At 35.9% G+C, this 19,510-nt stretch overlaps 3 protein-coding genes across 3 annotated transcripts; 2 read left to right on the plus strand and 1 right to left on the minus strand.

Moving 5' to 3' along the window:
• Positions 1-629: 629 nt before the first annotated feature.
• Positions 630-4,214, plus strand: LOC148910527 (uncharacterized). The gene is made up of 2 exons (XM_089031449.1): positions 630-1,160; positions 3,015-4,214. The coding sequence occupies exons 1-2, from the start codon at positions 908-910 to the stop codon at positions 3,119-3,121; spliced, it is 360 nt and encodes a 119-aa protein (XP_088887575.1). The 5' UTR covers positions 630-907; the 3' UTR covers positions 3,122-4,214.
• An 8,303-nt stretch (positions 4,215-12,517) lies between these two features.
• LOC148910528 (uncharacterized) lies at positions 12,518-15,479 on the plus strand. The gene has a single exon (XM_089031166.1). The coding sequence runs from the start codon at positions 12,868-12,870 to the stop codon at positions 14,749-14,751; it is 1,884 nt and encodes a 627-aa protein (XP_088887292.1). The 5' UTR covers positions 12,518-12,867; the 3' UTR covers positions 14,752-15,479.
• Positions 14,894-17,436, minus strand: LOC148910529 (uncharacterized). Its single transcript, XM_089031167.1, has 3 exons — positions 16,983-17,436; positions 16,508-16,722; positions 14,894-16,217 (listed from the first exon to the last, which is right to left on the minus strand). Exons 1-3 carry the CDS (start codon positions 17,269-17,271, stop codon positions 15,048-15,050), a joined length of 1,674 nt encoding a protein of 557 aa, XP_088887293.1. The 5' UTR covers positions 17,272-17,436; the 3' UTR covers positions 14,894-15,047.
• Positions 17,437-19,510: the final 2,074 nt, after the last annotated feature.

Here is a 19,510-nt window from a genome sequence, read left to right on the forward strand (position 1 = left end):
AACAAAAATCACTGAAAACATAACACAAAAGACCTAAGATGAAAAACCTTCTTCTTTTTTGTTCAGCATATGTATACAAGTTTAAGAAGAACATTATTTCCCGCATTAATATTTTTGTGCAGCACATGCTTTCTCTTACATTTTTCCCCTTTTTGTCTATAGTGTTTTGCACCAAACTAATTCCGGTAATTTTCCTATGAACCTTTCGTCAAAGGATTATCAGATCAAGAAAGGAAATGTTGTCTTGAGTCTCAATTTCACTCTTGTCCGGGTTCAAAGTATCATGATGGATTTGAAGGAAAGTCAACCCATCTATCAACAACAAAGGTGCTCATCATGGCCATGTCATGACAGTCCTGTCGGTTATCGAATTCTTTGTTTTTCTAGACACTTTGATTAGATTTAGTCTGAGAGTGTCTTCGTGCATGCTTTAACACAAAAATCACACATGTTTCGTGGAGCAGCATAGAGAATAACTACAACAGCTCTTGGTGTGACAAGATGGCACCAACAAACAACATCTCTATCAATAAAATTGACAATTGTACATCTGCTATTAATAGAATTTCGTTCATTGCTTTACGTCAGTCATCAGCTGAATTCAGACAACAACAATGATGATGATGAAGATGACATTTATCATATAAAGATCTTTCCCAAAAAAATTTCTACCGGAAACGCTCATTCAAATCATTACATGGATCGGACTGGACGCCAGAGATACAAAAGAAAGACTGGTAGATGACACACTCAAACCCTGCAGTACATCAGTACATAGACTTGAAAATGACCTTTATGCCTTCTTTCCGTAACAGGGGGAGTGTTTAAGAATCCTTTATTAACCAGTACGGTTCTGATCAAGTAACAGTTCGTGACAGCTATCGTCCAAAATCTTACCTTTATCACCATGAAGATCTTGTGTATCGCGACCATCTCGAGTCTATTTCTGATATTACACTTTTTAATTAGCTACGTGGTTGTTAATGGAGACGCTGTCGTGGTTATTTTGAGCAAAGGAATGATACGGAAACCCCAGCCAGAAAGTAAGCAATCCGCACCAATGGTCATTGCACCCAGGCCAATTCGACGTACCACTCAAGCAAAGAATTCAAAGAAAAAGTGGAGAGTGATCAAGAACTGGATTTCGCGTGTACTCAGAAGTAAGGTTTTACCACTCGAATCATATAGCTTGTGTTTTAGCATGCATACGTAACAGCATTGATTCTATAAAACGAAAGACTCTGTTATCGGTGTTCCAAAGGAGATTAACGTTGTTTGTATAGGCTTGATCTATTTATAAGACAAGCGGCAGACACGAGTGGTTAATAAGCTTTGCAACTTCGAAATGGATTCCATATCTTTGAAAGGAAATCCATACTTGTAAGCGTCATTAAACCCTTTAGTCGATGTCACACAAAACCATATAAGGTTTACATCTGGAGTGCAGACCTGAAGCTATGATTGTATAGTCAAGGCATTAATATCGCCCTGTTTAGAAATCATGATTTTCACTTTAATCGTATAATAATAGAGAATCTCGCAAAGAAAATAGCAGTTTAATTAGAGAGTGAACAGATTATTACAGTCTTTAACACCTTATAAGCGACGCTCGGCATTAATTCTGAACGTCATTTAGCACCAAACTGATGATATTAATACCTTTAATGAACGAAGATCAGTCTTGACTGAATATTGTTATTAAGATCAGGCTAGCGATAACTCGCTTGGTGCAGCTGTTTGTTTTAAGTGACGCCATCTTCTATGAAAGACGCCAATTTTCGAAATATTCTCTGACAAGACGCACTCGATAAAATCGGATTGCCATCAATTGAAATCAGTTGATTGTTTCAAAGAGGCTTTGTGGATTATTGAACACGCACACTAAATAGGCAAACCCATGAATAGAATCTGCATGAAGTATTTACTGAGAATATATGTTGCTTGTCAGGTCAGTTTAAATAGCTCTTCCCAAGCTGATAGGATTATCCCTATTTACAGTACACAGCTCACGCCACGCCAATTATTACACGGCAAAACCTACAATCTGGTTAGCAAATCCACTATCATCTTTGAAGACAAAAGCTGTCCTGGAAAACCTAAACACAATTATTGTGATGGAAACGACATTTTTGCGAATATTTCTGTGATTGACAGAGTAGCAAAAGGTCACTAAAGTTACTAAACATTGACATTGACTCCGACGAAGGACTAACGTCCGAAACGTCAGTCTACTAACTTTCATACTTACGGTGCCGGATAAAATTATCTATTACGACACATTTGTTTTTACCAAACATTAGGACATTTACTGATTCCTCTAACTTTAGGAAGCTTTGTAATGTATGGACTATCTAGTCTAGTCGATTGATGATCGATTGATGAAATATCGAATAAATTGTTTGACAACAAGAATTGTAAATGACGGTATTATTACCTATTATTACAATGAAAGTTAGCAAGCTTTATGCGTTTTTAATGACGTTACATGGTGTTGTTTCCATAACCTCTGACTTGTCTCACGCATCTTATTTTATCCCATGCAAATAATTAAACAAATAGATCTTGCGATCAATGATATATGCATAGGAAATATATTGGTATTTATTATTAATAATAATTAAGATCATAATGATTATGGTGATGAGGACGATGATGATGATTGTGGTGAGGATGATAGTGGGTAGTGATAAGGATGATGACGGCAGCTCTTTCGAAAAATCTTTGGTTGACTTGGATCTTATATGGAAGACAAAATAGTAGAACCGTCTTAATTCAGCTGGAAACGTCTTATAACCTTCTAATGTTTGGCGTTGGTGTTTCTCTATTATCATGTATAGTCGTCTCCTTCGGAAATACGATTCTATATCGTAACTGGTAATGATCAAATCACTCAAGAGAACGACAAGTATTCTGAAATGAGAAGTGCATCCAAGGTTGATGGACTAGCTCAGCAAAATGAAATTGAACAGAAAAAGAATATCCCATTTATATCCTTTTTAAATTTTGTTTTTCAGAGAACGGCGGGCTCCGATCCCAGACGTGCTGCAAGAAACACAACATTACTCGCGATAACAAACGGAACTTTGATAACAACCACAACACGAAAAATCTAAATAGATAACACATTCAAATCACAAGCTAAGAAGTAATAACTAAGACGACATCGATCTGATCCTTCAAGACAACTTTCAATGCTGGCAATTTGGAATACACCTAACCTGTCATTATAATGATGGCTTAATGGCATAGGAAATACTGCACGCTTATTATAATGTACCATGTTGTAGTTGTCAAGCTAACTCATTCCTAAGTGGTGGAAAATCCCAAAGGATCTCAAAAACAGGAAAAGGCCCATGCATAGAAACCATGCATGTAGAACGATGCATCTCTTGAATTACCAGGGGATCAAACTTCACAGCGAAATGTGATGATTGCGTTACACGACCCAATGTATATATAGTCCTCAAGACATGGTAACATATCTACTTCTATAGAAACTAAGTCTTATGCCATCCTGTTTCATAAGATAGACACCAAGAATGTTGTGTACTTTGATGTATACACTTATTTCAATAAAGTTACTCGCCTGAAAAGCTACAAAGCTGAGACCAACAAGGATTATGGGTAGTTACATTTTACATGTTTCAACCGCTTTAATAACTGTTGATGGATTTTAGATCCTTTACCAGTTACAGTCTCACCTCTCCTGAGCATCCTCAAGCTGCAAATTGTATCAAAAGCTTTACTTGTTTGATATTAAAAGTTTCCCATGGTCCTCAGTGATCTCAGCTTTCTAGGTTTTTTGGTGACAAACTTTATTTAAATAAGTGTATATGTGATTAATAGAGGTGTCGTGGATATATCTCATTAGAGTTTAATATAGATCATTGATGCAATTATATATAATGGAGACTAGCTATATGAACATTCATGTGTATAGGTGTTCCATGATAGTAAAGCTATATATTTTAGAAGAAATACGCATTTTAAAATGATGTGTAGTCTTGAATTTAGCTCAGACCGTCAAGAATTTCTGAGCTAAAAGCCATAATTGATTTCGTTCTTTCTGCTGGGAGCCAGTAAATTGGCTTTACTGATTTACTATGCCAAGGAAAATCCGAACTTTCTGTTTTTTAAGTGGTGGCACCTCTTTAAACACGTGTTCTTAAACAGATTGTTTGATTTAATTAAAAGTTTACTCTGGATTCACTGAATCATGGCACACTTCTCTCAACTTTATTCAGATACCTGTTTCAAGCTAAAGCCTCTCATGTTACAAATTTTGGCCTTACATGGCGCCGGTCCGGTCGTTGCTATAGATAGAGAATCATAAGCCTTTTTAAAACAAAATAATGACATGGACACGACATTACTCACCCAATGATTGGCTGGTTATTATTTGAAATTTTGTTTTAAATGTATGGAATGCAAGTGAGTCAATGTAAACTCGCTTGCACTGGAGTTGACGTCCGTTTTTAACCGTTTATTTTTCAGAACGTAAAACTACCTTTCAGAATTCAAAGCATTTCTAAAATTTAATGCGGTTCATTTCTTCGTTGGCTTCAAACGTGCAAGCATTCCAGCTAGCCCCTTTCACATCTGACAATGATGAATAAAATTTTTAAATTATTCCACCTTGCTTTCCATCGCTAACGCAAGCTGAGGAGAAACTTTCAATTCAAGATCTGCATGAAAAAAGAAAGCTTACATTCAGCACTTAGCTTTGACTATGTTATAAGCCAATGCATACATGGTCAGTGCTTATCTATATGCTTACATCTAGTTCTGGATTGAGCGGAAGGCTCCTACATACTCATAAGACAATCCCTCTCAATTTTTTTTTTTTTTTTTTTTTTTTTTTTTGTGTGTGTGTGTGTGTGTACCCTGATCCTACTCCGGCGAAGGCTCTTAGAAACCTTAACTGACCTCAAGCCAGAATCTTGCGAGAGAGAGCGCATGCTCAGTGAGTAAAGCTTTTACGCTAATGTGCAAAAAACGCTGTCATCGTCTAACGCGATAGGCAATAGGCGATGGGCGATGGGCGAAAAGCAATAGGTCATTCCAAGATTCAAGAATAGATGACGTGTTTCTGCTTCTTGTTCGTGTTCTCGTTTTACCTGTTTTAGTCGCTTTATTTGCCTCTTTGTATCTTTGAAATTAACCAGCTGTCAAAGAAAGGCTGTGAGATGGAATCCATTGTTAATGCTGATGAATACTTTGATTCAAGCGACGAGAATGAGAGTATTTACGACCTCGAGGACGAAGAATTAGACGAAGCCGTTCATGGATATCCCGAACAGGAATATTCTGGGGTGTTTGAGCACCCAGCAACAACACATCTAGTCGGCATTTTTTCATATTCTGACCGAAGAACTAGTAAGAATCGATCTTTGCTTATCAAAACATTCGTTCTTGTTGTTACGTCACCACTCAGCAAGACTCTGCTCGGTCCCAGTTTCCCTTTATCCCGTCCAAATCGATGGGGCGTGGCAAAGCTGCGTACTTTAGGGCATTATATCGCCGAGAATATTTAACAGAAAAAGATAGAAGCTTGAAGACGTTTAAGGTAAATTTTAAACATTTTTTCGTAAGTCAATACATTTTCTGTAAGACCAAAACTCTTGATGATCTGTACACGCAAAAATAATTTGGAATAAACTGATAATCAGTATTGTACAGATAAGAGCAGGTATAGTATAAATTCGATTAAGAAACCTTTCAATTTGGGACAGTTTTTTGATTGGTTACCCCGCAAAAACGCAAGGCATTATGGGGATGTGAAAGTCGAGAATAAAGGTTATAGGCACTTTACACGAAACCATTCCCATGTCGGAATGACCACATCGCATTTTGCGATGACAGCGTTTTTTGAATTAGGTATACATAATAAGTAGGGACCTTAAGATCCTTAACGGGAGTGAGGACAGATCACTGGGACTGGTATCGCGACTACCTTTTTCAAAACACCTTTATAGCACTTTTTTTTGTTATCCTTTGAACCTATGAAGTGACAGTGACAATGGTGTATAGAATTTATCTTAGAATTTTTAAGAGTCTCTTATATAGTATATTGTTGTCAAATATGTTGATTAAAAAGGGCAGAAGACCCCATTTACGAATGCCCTAAACCGTATGGCAATTCTTTCTCGTCCTAGCCACCTCTCTTTCTTTCCGACAAATAACATGTCCATCCCTGATGATCAAATGGTGCGATGCGCCAATGTAACAAGGGCCTCGCCACTGGGCCAATATATTGACACTGGGTCAATAGTAACACTGGACAAACGGTGACACTAGGCCAATGGAAACACTGGACCAAACCCAACCGATGGTGACAATGCGCCACTGGGCCAATGGTGACAGCAAGGGATTAGCAGAGTAAGTAATATATATATGTAGGCACTGCCTAAAAGCGGAGCTCCCGATACGGAAGTCACAGGGAGAACAATTTGAATGAAACTGAAAGGTGAAAATAAGATCGGCGAAAAAATCTTCAATTATTTTTTATTCGAAATGATGATAATTTCTCCCATAATAAAAACCATGCAGTGAAATCGAATCGAAATGCACTACATCGTTTTTTGTTTTTTTGTTTTTTTGCGCGAGTATACTCTCCCACTTAGGACTTTTGTGCACAACTTACCACCACCCCCAGGGGCTAGTTTTGTTCTTGGAAGATTCTTCGACAAAAAGTTTTCCAAGGCCTACAGTTTTAGGCTATGAATCTCTTTTACTTAAAGAAAAACGAAAGCTAACTACAGATAATCCAATAGCAATATCAAGTTTAGTGAAATTCACCTCGGATGTCTTTCATTGAAAACGAAAATCTGGAGATTTAGGACAAATCAAGACCAAAAAATAGACTTGTAAACTAGTAGTTAAGGTGAGCAAAAAATGAGGTTTACCGGCTTAAAAGGTCTTTTACAGTTTTCCAAAAACAGAGCTTACATTCATTTAAACAGTTGACAAGAACAACTGAGACAAAATAAAAAATAATGCAAAGGGCAAGCAAAATACAAAATGACTCATTTCTTTGGCAGTAAATTGGCGTTTGTAAATATTTTTGAATATTTTTTAGCTTTTTAGAGTAAAAGTTTAGTAGGTCTTTATACAATAACATCTTTCAACAACACAAATTTAAGCTCATTTTTATAATCATACTTGCTCGAACAGCTTAATAAACAGTTGAACATTTGGTAAAAATTTATATTTCATTTAATGATTAAATAAATTATCTGCAGAAAGATATCTAAAAGTCTTCTTTGTTTTGCCGACTGGACCCCGCGATAGGAGGCGAACAAAGCTTTTTCTTGAACGAAATACATACGATAGCTAGTTAAAAACAACCGAATTGTTAAAGATTTGCAAAGCTAAATAAAGGACGAATATTTGTAGTAATAAGTTTTGAGAGAAAGTCTTTGATTTGTCGATTCGTCGAAAAATGCTTGTCAAAAAAAAAATATATATATATATATATACGATTGTTTGCTAAAAAACACACACCTGAATTCTTGAAGAACACTTCTTGATCTATCTTTGACTACATGAAAGTGTTTTTTTTAATTGTTTTTGGTCTATAACTTGTCCTAAAGCGATTTTTTCTGTGCATTTGAGAGCAGCATTTGTGAGTAGTCTTGCTTTGATATCAAGCGGGATTCCTGTGTTGTGTACACGCCCGGACGGACGGACGGACGGACGGACGTACGGACGGAAGTGACGTCAGCCAAACCATGAAAAATCAACTCGATGGTTTACCATTTTTTCTTAAGTATGGGGCTCCGCTCGCGCGGGCCTTGGGCCCGCGCGGGAACTCCGCTATTAATGGATCCGGGAACTTTATGGTTTTGCGCTCGCTGATTTCTTTGAGTCCGCGGCCTTCATCCCTGTGCATTAGACCTTAATTTCAGTGCAATCAGTTTCTGAGCACTCAGAAATAATATTTGTTCTTTTTAATAGCATTTATTTGTAATACTGTGGCTTTATAGGCACTCTAATTAAGCCTCAAATAACGATTTTTATGATCTGTTGTGACATGACAAGGCCGCCTTGGAATGAACGTCCTGCTGACCGCAAACCATTTAGCCGAAACGTTACTACTAAATTTTAAATATATTACCTCCATATAAGGACAACAGTGTGTTATGCATGCATGTATGAAAAAATAACAACACTAACCTCCCCTCTCCTCCTCCTCGATCCTCTCAAGAAATAATGACTTGGTTTGTCGTGCGCTGAACCGCGGCGCAGGAACCACTTAATACAGTTATAAGATGGTATTTCTGGAATCTCACTTATCCTTATTTCTAATTGATAGCCGGATATAAAACTTGAATCATATACCACACCAGACTGCAATTGCTGGAGGCAGTAATTATGCAGCATATTTGGTAGCTTTGGGTTTTTTTACACGGCTAAAAATCAAGATTTCAAGTTCCAATGATATAACCTTCAGGCACTGGTTCAGATGAAGACGTTTTCGTGGAATTCTACATGTCTGACTTCTACCTTTTCCTATATGGGTAAGAGTCGCTTCCTCAATAATGCAAACAGATTTCGTTCGTAGCAGAATTAGGTTAAGGCCGATATTTGAAAAATAAAACTGATAGCGGTCCAGCGTTCATAGTTTTAAAGTAAACGATATCATAGCTTTCTAAATGTTTTGAGCCTGTGACAGAAAGGGGAAGGAATTTAACCAAGGCGTCCGCCTTTTGTAGACACACCACTTCTGTGGTTAAATAATATATATACAACAATATGGTAAGTCACTGAATCGCTTTTGTTTGCTCAATTTTGGATTAAGATACAACTAGTATGCGATTCCCTGCCAGGTGACAAAAAGTGGTGTTAGTAAAGTAGAGTGGCAAGCAGTAGCCTTTATAGTATATGCTGTAGATGGGATCTCTGCAAGTGATATTAAGCTCGTTGAACTATTTAAATTTACTTGAGCAAACCTAATCAGTATAGTGTTTGAGGCTATGATTATATATCATCGTAGGTCGTAAAATTAGCCTATAAAAGCCACCAAAAGCCCAACCATTAATTTGCGATTTGAGGGCTTTATAGAGCGCACAAAAATTCCAAATTTAAGAAAAATTATATTTCTAAATGCTATCATATACCAAAACCAATATTTTTGAGAGCTAATATTGGCTAAGAAAATAAGGTAAATTTAGTTAACTTCAAACAGTTAAACTATCATAAAAACGGCATGGATCCCATCCAACTCACAAATTTGTCTTTTTAATTTTTTACCCAATAAAGATATTTATTATTATTATCATCATCATCATCATCATCATTATCATCATCATTATCATCATCATCATCATCATCATCATCATCATTATCATCATCATCATTATCATCATCATTATCATCATCATTATCATCATCATTATCATCATCATTATCATCATCATTATCATCATCATTATCATCATCATTATCATCATCATTATCATCATCATTATCATCATCATTATCATCATCATTATCATCATCATTATCATATTATTATCATTATCATCATCATTATCATCATCATTATCATCATCATTATCATTATCATTATCATCATCATTATCATCATCATTATCATCATCATTATCATCATCATTATCATCATCATTATCATTATCATTATCATCATCATTATCATCATCATTATCATTATCATTATCATTATCATTATTATTAGGGGACACGTCATGCAAGTACTATAACATGGATTAGAACTCGATTATCTTTTGAAATGATTAAGTCAGTACACATGTGTGTCAGGGGGACAAGAACCCCTTTTTTTAAGGACAATGAATTCTTGAATGACTTTAACCTTAACGCCAATGTAGCGGAAATTTAGAAATAATTTAGATTTTAATAATAAATGTATAGTTTTAATATAGTATTATATCAGTGTGAAGAGCTGGACTCGTGTTTTGAGCTATTAATTTATTTTACAAATATGTTTTCATAGATAAATAAGTAAATATTATATATATTTGTTATTTTATATTCATAATCTCTCTTTTTTTTTTTTTTTTTTTTTTTTTTTTTTTTTTTTGTTTTATAATTATAGCAATATTCTTATCACGTCTCATATTATAATGAATTATTAGTTAATTATTATTGTTAATAAAGTTATTTAGTAGTGTTATTATTATTATTATTATTATTATTATTATTATTATTATTATTATTATTATTATTATTATTATTATTATTAGATTCTTACTGGTAAGCATATAGAATTAGGGAAGATTTGGGACACTTTTTGGTCGTTAGGAACCCCAAGTGATTTTTTTCCATTATTCTTTTTTGTACAAACTGGTGTCGTCGTCTTACAAAATCTCCACTGCTTCACCGCATGTCTGTGATCGCCCCAGCTGTTGCATCTGCAGACCCATTTCCGTCAGTGGTATAATTAACAAGCTTTATCATACGTTTGAAATAGCAGCAACCAAACAAAAACAAATTATTGCTACAGTGGGGCTTCGGGAATATCTCGAGTGCCGGGGTCCCTCGGCCACTGTGACAAACCTAGATCAATCAGTGATTCCGCGTGAGAATAAAAATGTATTATCACAGAAGAAAACATCATGAATTAACAAATTGATGGATAATAATGGTAACAGTCACTCAGATGTGTAGTGTGAACTCAGCCCACGTAATAGCATAATAACTACTGAATTGATTTTCCACTCAATTCGAGCAGTAAGTTGGGTTACTTAAAATATATAAAAAAAGTGAATTCTAATGACATCTTGTGTCTTTGTTTCAAACCTTGGTTTTACCATGCTTTTATTTGTCTCAATTGATTTAGTCAGTTTAATTAATTTTGAGTGTTAAAACCTTTTTCCCCTTCTCTTGCTTAGATTGTTAATTTTTTTCTATGCAAAAGAAAATATTTTTAAAAAGATTAATTTGTTGATAAAAGTCGATCATTTTTCCTTGAATATCTTCTGCTTTTATACATGTATTTCAGTTTGTTTCGGCTGAAGTCACAACGAAATATCAACTAGCTACATCGAACGATCGAATTTAATTATTTATTTATTATTGTGAGATTGTCATAGAGGTATGGTATCACATCAGCGCATGTGTATAAACTGAAAAAGCCAAACATAAGGCAGTAAAAAACAAAATAGCAAGGTTTTCGTTCTTTTCCGGTCATACCTTTTCCTCTTCACCTTTCAGGTTGTTTTAGTTACAATGCTCTTCAAAATACCAGACATTGTATAAAGTTTTCGCGTTAATTACCCGGTATCCTTCAGGCTATAATTCCAGATTTTGTAACAGATTTGTACAAAAATGGTGATACTGATGGAATTACGTACGCATTGCAGCAATGAGGCGTGGGTTACTTAAATTCCAAATTGCTTAATCTATATATCAATAGCTATATTTGAGCTATGTTACCCCACGGGCAGACAGGGAGACCGCAAAATTGTATACTTACTAAAAAAACAACAATTTTTTTTCCATCGTGCTCAAATGGTCAATACTAAGTAATTTATTTCCTGTCTTTTTTGGACCGCGTGTGATATTTCATAATCAGGTTATTAGGTAAGGGGCTTTTAACAAGTAATGACATTTATAAATTAACCTAGATTAAGTACTTTACTCATTTACTATCCGCTTTTAGTAATTAAAGATTAGATCAGTTATCAAGATATGGATCGATGGTTGCTTTTAAAGAAAATGCTTTCATCGCAAATATTAATATAAGGTATGGACTTGGATAATGACATACATCCTGCAAACACCGCTCTTTTTCACAGGTTACACTATAAGCATTGCGTAGAGATACTATTAGCAAGGCTAGTTCTCGTCGGTAGGCTATCACGTCGAGCAGCTCATGTAAGCAAGGTATTTTAATACCTTCAAAAGTGTAGTGACCTTGCTGTGTCATAAGAATGAGTTATTTTGGTCTTTCTGTAATTTACTCCTCAGTAGTAACGACCTTCTATAAATGATAATGTTGAATAAACTGTTTCTCTGGATGGAAACGAGTAAAGCAAATTTTCCCCGATCAAAACTTTGTTCAGTCCTCTTCAGGGGAAGTTGTGTAGCGGAATATGATGGAATCAAGTATGCAGTTTAGCTTATAACAGAATGATGTAATAAATGAATTCATTCTACGAATACTTTGCTGTGCTTTTGTCTATTCTAAAAGGTCAGGGGCCTTTTACATCCGTTCTTACCGTATATTTTTAAACAACTCGTGTGACTTTGTCAAAGTGTATAAAAGATCCGGTTTCGTAGAAGATGCATGTCTGTTTTAATCGTAGCTGAATTCCACATCCGCTACATCTTAGGCCGCGCTGTTGCAGACTTACAAGAATGTATGAATAGAAAATGCCGGAAAAACCTATTGCGTTAGTCTTGTGTTGTCGTGATAAACTAAGGTATATTTATAGTGCCTGATGATGCATCAATGAGCATTCCATGCGTTCCTGCTAAATCATCGATGACCAAGTATGCCTGCAATTACTTTTATTGTCAAGTGCATAATTTCAATTCAAAAGACGCTGCGAGTGTTTTCAGGTGGGAGGATATAAATCATACAAATAGCTCACTTGAAAAACTAATAGACTCAGATTGACCATACGTCGTTGCAACAAACACCTCGTGAAGGATTTGACATTGAGAATCTCAACATGGACAAATACTCCAGTTTCGAGTTCTCGGTTAGCGACCGCTGGACTCTAAGCCGCGTGTTCGCTTCTAACGCGAAAACGAGGCTATCCCTGTATTGCTGGCGTGACAACAACAACAATCCCTTATCAACGAGTGTGTTTTTTATTCCAAGTAGTAGCAAAAGTCAGTAATACGGTGATTTTATTTGAAATTTTTAAGTGAACTAATTCAATGGAAACCATTCCATCGCTTGATGAGCTAAAAAAGTTTACTGTCAAGGAATTACGCGAGATTTTACGTCGTGAAAATCAGACGTCGAGTGGAAACAAGTCTGACCTTGTGATTCGATGTCACACAACTTTCCAAAGGAAAGATTTAAGATTACAAGGAGATGCTGAGACCAAGGATCATTATGTAAAACCGCAAGCCAGAGAGCAAGCATTAGTAAATATCGTATCAAACACTAAAAGCAACGAAGAAACAACCTACGAAAAGCTATCGCGTGAATGTTCACACTGCCAGTGGAGCAAGGACTTACGAAACCTACCCACGTTTAACCTTGTGCAGCTTTACGATTACCTTGTAACCAAGACATCCAAGTATAACCACACATCTATTCAGACATCAGCTTACAAAAAACTCAAAGCGTATCAGTTTTTTAAAGAGGGACATATCAAAGACATTCGAGTCGGTTGTTCTACGAGAGTTACGTATGTCGAAGCAGAAGTGTTGGCTTCCATGAAGCAAGAGAAATACAAGGCCATTATCTCTTTCACTCATCTTGGAGATGTTTTAAAAGCTGCTTGTATGTGCCCAGCAGGGAGGGGTGTACATGGTCGTGGCCATTGTAATCATGTTGGTGGGGTCTTATTTGCCATGGAAGACTTCTCCCATAGAGGTTTGAAGGAAAGCTGTGAGCCAGTGTCATGCACATCAAGGCTATGTAGTTGGAATGTACCTCGAAATGTTCGGATACAGCCTAAGCCAGTGGATGACATCGTAATTACAAAGTATAGCTTTGGAAAAGAAGCAAGAAAAAAAGCAAAAAACAGCCTGTATGATCCAAGGGCTCCAGATGACAGACAAATAAACACAGGAAGACTTGAAACACTGTGTTCCAATCTTGCTCAATCTATGCAAAGCTCTTCATTTTTCTTGTTTCATGATATCAAGCCTCTGCAAGTTGATGATGAGAATTTGATTATTGACAATGTTTGTGAGTCAGTTCCTGAAAGTGCACCAGATATTGAAATAGAACAAGATATTGAGTTGCCATTCAATGATTTTTATGACATTTCAACTATGAATTTTAAGTCAATGATTGACATTTATACTGAGAAAGCTGATGACAATGAAATAGAAACAATTGAGAGGATGACAAGAGGACAGAGTGCAAATGCATCTTGGCGGGAATTAAAGAGGATTAAACTGACTGCTTCAAATTTCAAATCTGCAGCAGTCAGGACGTCAGAACCTGATAAGCTGCTAAAGAGGATGATGTATATCCCTGATGTCAGAAAGCCTGTTCCAGCACTTGAATATGGACAGTTGCATGAATCTGTTGCAGTTGAAGACTACATTGCAGTGAAAGCTAGAGAGGGGAATGCAAATTTGAAAGTCTGGGAAGTAGGAACAATTATTTCAAAAGTCAGGCCAGGATATGGGGCAAGCCTTGACAGAATGGTTTTCGACCAGAATGCTAATGGGCAGAAGCAGGGTGGATTAGAAGTGAAATGTCCTTTTTCGAAGAAAGGAATGTCTGTTGAAGAAGCATGCCAGGACAAAAACTTCTGTTTATCAATACGAGACGGTCAAGTTCCTAAACTAAAACATGGTCATCAATACTACTATCAAGTCCAGGGACAAATGTTTGTCTGTGAGCTACAATGGATTGATTTTGTAGTTTGGTTTGGTCCAGCAAACTTGAACATTGAAAGAGTATACTTTGATAGACAGTGGTGGTTTAGTTTTGTTCTACCAAGGATCGAATACTTCTATCGAAGGGCATTTCTCCCCGAAGTGTTTACAAGAAGAGTTCAGCATGGCATCCCACTTTATAAGCATGGTGGTTGGAAAAGTTTCAAGAAGACACAAAAGGCCAAAAGAAGTGTTTAGCCTTGTAAAATATAGTTAAAGTGCAGTCAGTAGTTACATGTACATGTATTTTGTGGGTATACTGACTGCAGGCTATTAACAATTTTGCACAAATTTTTATCAACATATGGTTTGTTTTTAAGAAAAACGTTTTTGGACAAAACAAGTCACTGTATTTTTATTACTAAATCTTACATACATGATTTGTATGAAATGTACAAAAAGTTCTTGGTTACTTGATAGCTAAATAGTCATTCGAAGACTTTTATAGTAGAAAAATACTTTTGTAATTATCTTAATAATAATCTCATTATTTATCAGATACATTTTGGTGGGAGTAAAGGTGGCAAAAAATTAGTTAGATAGGAGCAAACAGTAAATATCTGATTAGCTACATGAGATAGACTTAAAGGCAGGGTCCCATCAAGAATATGATATCCCTTTATTCTCCCTATTGCTCGCTCCACATGAATGCGTACAGATGCAATATGCACTGTCTCTTGAACTTCTTCAGCAGTAAGCTGATTTCTACTACCTTTGTAAGGAGGAATGTTTAAATGTACTCCCTGAGGTAAGATGTCTCCAATATCAAACCCCCTGTCAGCCATGACATTATCCCCAGTATTAAGAAATTGGATTAAGCCTGATTGCTGAGTTATAAACTTATCTGAAACCCTTCCACCCCACAGTTTAGAAACAAAGGTTACTTGACCATTTGGAGAAATACCAATTAAAGCTTTAAAAGTGTTGTGGTGTTTGTAATTCGACCATGTTAATGATTGCGCTGTCATAGAAGAGGGAACCTCCACAAATATCTCTGTACAATCAATTATTACCCTTGTTGTTGGATACAGAGCAAACTGCTCTGGCATATTTCTTCTCACTGCACTTTGAGAAGGAAATGGAAATAACTGGTCTAATTCAAAATATAAAAAATTTATCCAGGTACAAAAAATCTTGGAAAAATGACCCATAGAGATGTTAAACCTATCAGCTAAATCCCTGACAAAAAGACCAACTTTAAGTCTAACTAATACCATAAAAAACTCATTTATAAATGTTATGTTCCTTTTGGGACCTGGTTTCTTTTTGCCTTGTTCTTGATATGTCTGGGAATCTTTTACATCACCACTGCCCCAATACTGCATTTTTTCAAGTTTTGGTTCAATGTAATTAAAAAAGTGCACAAGTGTATCATAGTTGGGGAATCCAGTGTAAAACTGAATGGCAGAGTCATCATCTTTAAATTTCTGAAGGCTGAATTCCCTTTCTTTGTAGTCATCAAGTTCTTTCTGTAAATTTCCCACTTTAACCCTAAGACTGTTCAACATCTCTGACTTGACTTCTAGCCTTTCCTGCATAGTCTGTTGGTATTCGCAAGGGTACTTAGGTGTTTGAGTAAAGGTGAAGGCATAATCATGGTCATTATTCTTTGAAGATGATGGAAAATCAAATGACCAGTCAGTCTGTGTGGATTTTTCTTGTACCTGCAATACAACAAGAAAGTTTTTTGTCAAGTTTACTCTCATAAATATATAATAATAAATATAGCAATGAACAACAATAACATTATGGGTAGTTATTTAAAACAGCACAACACATTTATAAGTTTTACAAACATTTATATTTGAGCACTTGGATGGCATTCTGTGCTGCTATCAGTGCAACATAAAATGAGACTTATTAGTTTTATACTCGCAAGGTAAACCCATAATACCAAGGGTATATTTTTTGGGCAAAAGAAAAAAAACATTCATAATAGTTTGTATGTAACTACCTGAGGCATATCAGTTTCGTCAGTCTCGCATACATTTACTGCAGGTTCACTGGGGCTCTCTTCAAGGTCCTTTTTCTCTTCAATGTCAATGTAAACGCTTTGTTCTTGAGGCTTTGGTGACACATTTTCTTTACTTTTTAACACTCTTCTTGTCAAAACTCTTCTTGTCTTTTTCTTGGGTTGAGGTGACCACTCGAAAATCGATGGCTCTGCACCTGCAACAACAGTGAAACGATAGTGATAAATAGGTAATTTTAAACAGTGAAACGAGTTTTGAGTAAGCTACTAGGTTCGAGCTAGTCTATAATGGGCACAAGGAAAGTAGAATTTAATGTATCTGACTTTTTACTTATCATTTGACTGAAAGAACATGTTATAAGCCATTACATAGGCTCCATGCATGCAGTAAGCATTTTGAATGAAACAATCAAACAAAGTAAATCCAGCTTGATCGATAATCACTTAGCTCACGTACCTGGCCGTAACCTATGTCGCGTTCCTCCTGGAGGTTTGTAAATGTCTTCTTGCTGAAAATGTTTATCGCAGACCACTGTAGATGGCTTAACATAAAATCCATCTCTCCCATGCTGCCTCTTGATCAAGTTGCACCAGCGAGTTCGCAAAGATACCTTCGCTGGGAACTGGAAAAACCGAATGTTTGAACGGCTTCCATCGTTCAAGTATTCAAAGCTATTGCAAGCTGCTGCTGCACATTGCTTTCCTCGGCTTCTTTGCCTTTTCTTGTTAGTATTATTTACCTCCATAAGTCGTTGAAACGATCAAAAAGCTTTCTTAACAGCAACTAATACTAAAAACCTCTTATATCTGTCACAGAGAGATGAGTTCGTATACAGGGATAGCCTCGATTCCAAGTTATCGAAGCGCGCCCCAATATCTTTTTCCAGCGGTCTTACGCGATCTAGCAAAGGGAGTATTCAGCCTCATAACTGCTTTTTGGAGTGTGATCTTAATCCTAGCCATTCTGAATAACAGTGAAGCTTACATCACATCACTAACAGCAAAACGAGATCAGGGAAGGAAAGCAAACAATATACGATATTTACAGAAGATGAAACGTATGAAACAACGACTTGAAAAAGAGCTGGAATCAAAGGCAGCTTTCGAGAAAAAAGTGATATACTTTAAGCGCTGGCTGAAAAAGTTTGAAAGAAAGGTAAATATGGTTTACAACATTAAGTTGTTATTTTACTATCACATTAGAAAAGTCTGGTTTATTTTGTTCAGTCTGGTCAAAAATACGGAACTTCAAAATGCAGATGAAGATATTCAGCTTATTTTCTTTTTTCGTATAAAATTCACTAACGAGTTCAAATTGCGAACTTGTGAACTTTTTGAATAATTGTATGTATTTTATACTTGAAAATTATAAATTGAACAGAAAATGATTAGTGTAATTCCTGTTATATGTGGAACTCGAATCCACATCTTCAGACTGTAGAACATGATGTATCCACTATACTAGCCACTTGAACCTGATTGATATCTAAACTGGAACTTTGTTTCCTTTACAGAGACATTCCAGACATCACAGAAGTCGCGGAGACCGCTGAAAGCTTAAAAGATGTCGAAGACATTTCTTCCATGTCAAAGCCAAGGGTGAAACACCGTGACGTCAGGAAATGAAGTTTCTAAACCAAGCAAGTTATACAAGCTTTAACTGAAAGCTTCAAGTGTTCCAAGAACAACTGGTGGGATGGTACAGACACATGACTCCATTGATAGCTATAACTCTAACATTTTTGCTTCGCATGGAAATTAAATAAGAACTATAAGAAGAAGTAAGAAAACAGAAACCGACGAAAATATGCGCTTTCTTCAATGGAAATCTGTACAGTTCATTTGGAAAAGACCATCTATGTACAATGCGATTTAACATTGTATAAACATAATAATCAAGAACTTTTAAAATTTAGAATCCAGTCCACAGTTTTAGTCCACAGCTATCTTGAAGACTAGCCGAGAAGCACAGCTTCCTAAAAACATTTAAGACGCAAATGAGAAGGAAATATAAATGAACGTAGCATTTACTTCAGATTTTTCTACTCCAAAGCCAGTGGAAAATTTTAGCAAAGAAGACATTATTTAATTAAAAGCTTACAAATGTTTAAAAAAAAAAAGTTATTTATATAGTTAATTTTGATATTTATATTTATACACATAATGATCAGTGATTTGAATGAATCGAATAAATTATTTGGAATAACAGGTTCTTTGAGTCATTATTTCATTATCTGTCGAATATCATGATAACATCTGCTTGCAGTTCAATATTTTACCTTGAGACTTTGGGATGGGGAGTGGTCGAGGGGGGAGGATGTAAAGAAGTTAATATATTCAATAGAGAATAGCCATGGGATTATGATTAAAACGAAGTTACGTAAGAGGGATCAACTATAAGACAAAGCATTGGTGAAAAAGTTACATCACCAAATGAAAGAATAGTCTATACTATAAATATAAGTAAGTCAAATTAAGAGAGAGAAGAAAGCACTTGACTTGAGAGGTGAAGACTAGAGCAGCGAAGGAACAAAACAGCAGAGAAGGATCGACCAAAACAGCAGAGAAGGACCAGAAACAACAGGGAAGCACCAGTTTGGAACAAGGCACAAGAAGTAGAAAGAAAAATAGAATAACACGAGAAAGGACAAGCAAGAAGGACAGTAAAATGAACATTGTTTAGAGTTAAAGCATTTCAGTTATATTATACGCCTATTATTCGTACTATTTGAATTAATTTAATTATAAAGGAATATTTCCTACATATAAGTTCATCTAAGCAGCGACTATTTAAGTTGATAAGATCAATAAGATCATTGAAGTCATAGATTAAAAAGAACTAGTATTCAATTTTGAGTCAAGTTGCCGTTCCCAAGATTCACGTTTTGACAAAAGGGGGAGGGGGAGGGGGAGGGGACGAGGTTTTGCGTTAATATCGTTTAGTAATATGAAGTGTGAACAAAAGTAACTATAAAATTGGTTCCA

Source organism: Actinia tenebrosa, unplaced genomic scaffold (assembly GCF_029948245.1).
Source record: "Actinia tenebrosa isolate PJP-AT-01 unplaced genomic scaffold, QUT_ActTen_1.0 PGA_scaffold16__25_contigs__length_10494907, whole genome shotgun sequence".
NCBI lineage: Eukaryota > Metazoa > Cnidaria > Anthozoa > Actiniaria > Actiniidae > Actinia > Actinia tenebrosa.

Excerpts from the sequence above, each read along its gene's own strand:
- LOC148910527 (XM_089031449.1), top strand. The coding sequence starts at position 908 with ATGAAGATCTTGTGTATCGCGACCATCTCGAGTCTATTTCTGATATTA. Across the intron at positions 1,161-3,014 it reads GATTTCGCGTGTACTCAGAA|AGAACGGCGGGCTCCGATCC; the intron begins GTAAGGTTTTAC and ends TTTGTTTTTCAG.
- LOC148910528 (XM_089031166.1), top strand. The coding sequence starts at position 12,868 with ATGGAAACCATTCCATCGCTTGATGAGCTAAAAAAGTTTACTGTCAAG.
- LOC148910529 (XM_089031167.1), bottom strand. The coding sequence starts at position 17,271 with ATGGAGGTAAATAATACTAACAAGAAAAGGCAAAGAAGCCGAGGAAAG. Across the intron at positions 16,723-16,982 it reads GCGACATAGGTTACGGCCAG|GTGCAGAGCCATCGATTTTC; the intron begins GTACGTGAGCTA and ends CTGTTGTTGCAG. Across the intron at positions 16,218-16,507 it reads ACGAAACTGATATGCCTCAG|GTACAAGAAAAATCCACACA; the intron begins GTAGTTACATAC and ends GTTGTATTGCAG.